Consider the following 5,699-nt stretch of genomic DNA (forward strand, 5'->3'; position numbering starts at 1 on the left):
AGAATGTCTCAAATGTAGATTAAATAAAATATTTCTCGTTCACATTCAATCAATAAACAGCGGACACCAGATTTTTCTTATGCAGAAAAACAGGGTTGCAGGGTGATGCAGGGTTGACTCTGATGCAGAGTTTGGGGCTGTGAGTTTTGTCAGACATACTGGTGTGAGCATGAAGTCGGTAATGAATTGAACTGAGGTGTAAGTCTGGATCACCTGCTGTGTCCCTGGATTTAATGCTCTGTAAATTCTCCTTGAAGCTTTAACAATAAAACTAATTCAGTGAAAATATGAGTCAAAACAAGATGCTCTACTTAAGTGTCTAAGAAGCTAAAACAAAAACAAATCACAGGGGGTCAACAGATTACAAACTTTATCAATTTTTATTCAAACTGTACACGTACATCAGGCATATCTCATTAAAAAAAAAAAAAAAGTATAAAAGACAAAAAATGAGTACCCGCCATAAATACATTATGCTTTTAAAAAAAGTCAGTCTGTGTTTACTTGGTACTTTGCATATGTTGTGATAAAAACACTTGTATTCCTTCTGAAACACAAACAGTGCGGTCTGCCTGGTAACACAGACCTGCTCAGCCTTGTCAGGTGATGAGTGAACTGAAACATTTCCTAACTCAGACCTACAAACAAATTGTACCCAGGCTTTGAGGTATGTAGTAAATTCACATGGGAACATTGGCATTTCCTATATACACACTGCTTTAAACGTATAATATGAAGGCTGGTACAAAGCATGTAGTTTTAGTATTATTATCATTACACAAGGATTCAGGACACAGTACCAATACCAGTTCTGTAGTGCGAGTCGTGCTCATCGCTGGGGCGGTCCCGTTCTTTACTTATGTGTGTTACCTATGCAGACAAAATATTCTGCATGGCTAGAAACAAAAGCTTCAGGCACTGACTGGTCTGCTGCCTCACAGCTGCCTCAGGGTGAAAACATGTTTTTCTGCTTCCCCACAATGGCTCCAACTGATTTCATTACTTAGTCTGAGAGGTCATTTTCTCATTCGACCAATGCACAGAGCAAGTCACTGATAACTTTATTACTCTTGTCACCAGTTACAGAGGTGCCAGCAGCTGTAATCCTTTCACTATCTTGAAGACACAATCTGAACCACTGCAGAGTCTGCAGTTTTAGCTGCATCCTCGCTGAGGTGATGCATCAGAAGACCAATAATTGGTATTAATGTCTCAGTGCTGATGCTAAACTGCTCATTTTACAACGTTGGATTTTGCTTGTTTTGTGTGTTCGCAAGCAAATAAGTACCTTAGAAACGAGCACACAAAAATAAAAAAGCAAATTGCTGTGAGCAGTTACGATCCTTCTGATTATGATGCGGACCTAATCCTAACCTGTGTGGTGTGATTTAAGTCCTGCCGGCGCCACTGACCATTTATTTATTCACTTAAAAGTGTTTTAAATTTCAATACCACAAACATCGTCAGTCCTTAAAATACTTAATTTCAATAGTAACAGCATTTAGTTTCCCTACTACTGTATGACAAGAGTGCATGTTACTTAAAAATATAAAAGTTGACCTGTTTTAACTGCCCTTAGATTCAACACTGCTGAACTCCCAACTGGCTTTGTCCTTTTGACCCTCCGCTACCTTCCCTTCCCGATGCAGAAAAAACAAACAAACAAACAAAAAAACTCTGTTTCGCTGTGTTTTGAAGACTTTTGCAAGGCAGCAAAGATACTAAAATAACTCTTCAACAAAAGCTCCAAAATATTCAGTCTGCTTGGAAAAGAGAACCCTTGAAACACTTCAAGTTAAATTACAAGAATACAGGCGTGAGTGTCTACAGTCATCTTAATCCAGGATGAAATAACATTAAAAACCCAGAGCAGCCATTTGGATTAAACCTAGATGGTTTGAAATGCTGCTTTGGGTGTCTTAAAGGATTAAAAAAAAAAAAAAGTCCTTTTGATAGGAGACCACACACAGAGACAAACAATGAGTTGGTGTGTCTTAATTACAGAGAGTGGAGGTGTATGTGTGTGTGGTCTCTCTAAATGTTAGATCCAGGTCAATCTGTAGTGTAACAGTCATATTGTTTAACACTTAGGATAGATGTGCAAACCAAATACATAAAAACTTCATTCACCTCCGGAGTGAACATTCAATACAGGAGAAAATATTTCAGCTTTTTTTTTTTTGAAGAAAAAGGTTTGATTTGTGTACAGCCACTTGGCACATAATGGCAAAGCTGGTGGACAAAAAACAGATTGTACTCTGCAAAATCTAACGTGTGTTAAAGCTTTTCAGTCTTTACCTAAAAGCAGAGTAACTTAAAACGCCCCAAGTGTTGAATTCACAGTCAGAGGAGGTGTGGCTGTTGGAGGGATGTAACCTTTGACCTTTTCTGCTGCAGTCTGCAGTCTTTTCTGTGACAAACTCTCAAAAGAGCTGGTAGGAAGTACATTCAAATAGTAATACATGGATATAATTGATAATATGCAGGGAGTTTCATAACAAGTCTGGCATTACAGTCCAGTAACCATTATGATCATTTAGGTTTAAATCCAAAAATTAAAAAAAGATATGCAAAAGCAAAGACTGTGGGCAGAAAAAAGTAGTAGTATATTGAAATTTCAACCACCTTTTGTGGCACATATAAAAGTTTGGTTGTGTCCAGAAGCTTGGACTGCTGCCACAACCTCGTAACAGAAAAATGTGATCAAAAATACATCCATAATTGTGTTAAAATGAAAGCTATTCGACCTCATTCTCAGGTAACAGTTGCTCCAAACTTCACACCGTCGTCTCTCCGTGGCTGCCGTTACTGAGCCGCTTGTAGAACCGCCGCCACGACTGAAGCGTCTTCCCGGACCAGACCCAGAAACCGGAGGTGATCCCGACTATCATGGTCATCAGGTATTTGATCATGAACACAGTGAAGTCCGGGGTCATGGAGGCGAAGTCGCGTACCGGGCAGGGCACGGCGAAGTGCTTGCAGGTCTCCATGTGCCAGGTCCGCTCCCAGTGCTCCCTGAAGGCCTGCTCGTAGAAGTAACAGGCGATCACTATGGTGGCCGGTACGGTGTAGAGGACGCTAAAGACGCCGATCCGCACCATGAGCTTCTCCAACTTCTCCGTCTTGGTGCCGTCGTGCTTCATGATGGTGCGGATCCGGAACAGAGACACGAAACCGGCCAGGAGGAAGGACGTGCCGATGAACAGGTAGACGAAAAGGGGGGCCAGAACGAAACCGCGGAGGGCGTCCACGTTGAAGATCCCCACAAAACACACCCCTGTGAGGATATCCCCGTCCACCTGGCCCACGGCGAGGATGGTGATGGTTTTGATGGCCGGGACAGCCCACGCAGCTAGGTGGAAATACTGGGAGTTGGCTTCAATCGCTTCGTGGCCCCATTTCATCCCGGCAGAAAGGAACCAGGTCAGGGACAAAATCACCCACCAGATGGAGCTGGCCATGCCGAAGAAGTACAACACCATGAAGAGGATGGTGCAGCCCTCCTTTTTGGTCCCCTGAGCCACTGTCCTGTAGCCTTCCGACTTGAATTTATCCACGCAAACTACCTGGTCTTCTAGGAAAAACCCTGCGGCGTAGGCTACGGCCACCATAAAATAACAGCCAGAGAGAAAGATAATGGGCCGCTCGGGGTATCGGAACCGCCTCATGTCCACTAGGTAGGTAAGCACCGTGAATAAGGTGCTCACACAACACAAGATAGACCAGATCCCGACCCAAAGCCGGCCGAACTTCACCTCATCCTCTCGGAAGTACATGATCCCGCTTTGTCTGGTGGGCTCGCAGGGGGCTCCGCAGTCTTTGACCCCCATGAATCTGTAGCCCAAGTAGGGGGGCACCTCCAGCTGCAGCGGGCAGGAGAACTGGTGGTACTGGTTTGATTGTGACGGGCGCTGGTTCGGTCTTCCCATGAACGGGGGGAGGGTTATGGGCTCGGGTGCGTAGGGAGAAGACGAGGAGGACGGGGTTCCCGGTTCGGATGTGTTCTGGCCGACGCAGATATCCCCAGCTCCGTGGACGGGGAAAGCCTCGCAGCGGAGCCGTTCCGGCCACTGGAAGCCGAATTTATTCATTAGCGCTTCACATCCCTGCCGTGCCCGCTCACACAGGGACCGACACGGGGGGATGGCCTGCTCTAGCACCGTACACACCGGAGCATACATGGAGCAGAGGAAGAACTTCAGATCTGCAGAGCACTGGACCTTTACGAGCGGGTAGAACTGGTGCACCTCAAGACCGGCGTCCTCCTGGTTCGTGTGGCCCAAAAGGTTCGGCATGATGGTCTGGTTGTAGGCGATGTCGGTGCAGAGCGGGATGGAGATGGGCTGGCAAAAGCCGTGTTCTGGGACGGATATTCCACTCTCACTGTTGTAATGCTGGGCAGAAGCGGGTGAGAAAAAAGAAAGCCCGCACAGCAGCCACATGATCCGCAGAAACACGGAGCCAGTGGTGAACCTGGCCGCCGCCATAGTTGAGGAGGAGGGGGGAGGGAAGGAAAAACTTTGATCCAAGTAGGGCGACTTAAAAATGGTGGAAAATGGGAAGAAATTTTCAATAAATGTCCCAATACTTAACTAGCAGTCCGAATAATTTAAGTTAAAATGTTTGTAATCGACTTTTCTCCCGTGTTTAATGAAGATAAATCCAAGAGAAGCATTCGTCATGTCATGACTTCTTAATAGTCTTTGTAAGTGACTCCAAGCACTCCACTCTTCGCTCCCGGCCCGCTCAAAAGTCCAGTTTTCTTCCAACAATGCAATCCAGCTAATTCCAGCGTTCTTAACCTTTATGAGTAGTGATGATGATGCAGGATAAAAGCGTAAATGCCTAATATTTCCACTGTTTGTCGACTTCAGTTCGCGTAGAGTCACTTCGCATGCTGAGCGGTTGGAAGTCCGGAGGCTCGCGCTCCTCACTCTGTGCAGATTCCTCCGGTTTCCAGGCGCCCATTCCATTCAGCGGATCCCCTCCCCTCCGGCGGAGCACGGGGCGCCTTGAAACCGCTGTAGCGTCTCGGCCAATCACAGCGTTTGTTTTCCTACAGGACTCGTTCCCGATTGGCCGTTACTTCCCCACCACAGGAAAATATGTTACAGTAATTACATTACACCAGAGATTTTAACAAATAATACCCAATTAATCTAGTTTTTCTGGCTAGATTTTCAGACCTTCTCGCCAGTAATTGTGTCTTAGCAATAATAACTGAATGGGCATAGTTTTTGTTTAGTTCTGAAAAAGAAAACAGGTAGGTAAATCCTAAACATAAGAATCAGTTTGTATTTCTTTTTATCACATTTTATTGAATGGCTTATGGGCATGCATTTTACACACACAGACACACATATGGAAGCCTTCTTTTTTTTTTAAAACTAGGCTGTAAAGCAGAATAACAAAAGACAAGATATATTTCATTTATCCCAAAAGTTGCAAAATTATTTTGTTTCAGCAGCCAGAACATTAAGCAAGGCTATAAGAAACTCAAATAAAGTAAAATAGCACAGTAAAATGAATGCAATAGCTCAGTACAGTAACAATTACACAAAGCAGAAGCAAAAAAAAGTGAACTTAAATAAAATAAAGAGGTCAATTAACACAAATCTAAATATAATACAATAAGAAGCTTAATAAGTAGAAATTAAACAAAATAAATACAAATAAAGTCCAGTTGCCCATCTTTGTAC

At 44.1% G+C, this 5,699-nt stretch overlaps 1 protein-coding gene across 1 annotated transcript; it reads right to left on the reverse strand.

Moving 5' to 3' along the window:
- Positions 1-375: 375 nt before the first annotated feature.
- Positions 376-4,937, reverse strand: LOC115800733 (frizzled-7-A-like). The gene has a single exon (XM_030758233.1). It carries the CDS (start codon positions 4,485-4,487, stop codon positions 2,778-2,780), a length of 1,710 nt encoding a protein of 569 aa, XP_030614093.1. The 5' UTR covers positions 4,488-4,937; the 3' UTR covers positions 376-2,777.
- Positions 4,938-5,699: the final 762 nt, after the last annotated feature.

This window comes from Archocentrus centrarchus, chromosome 21 (assembly GCF_007364275.1).
Source record: "Archocentrus centrarchus isolate MPI-CPG fArcCen1 chromosome 21, fArcCen1, whole genome shotgun sequence".
NCBI lineage: Eukaryota > Metazoa > Chordata > Actinopteri > Cichliformes > Cichlidae > Archocentrus > Archocentrus centrarchus.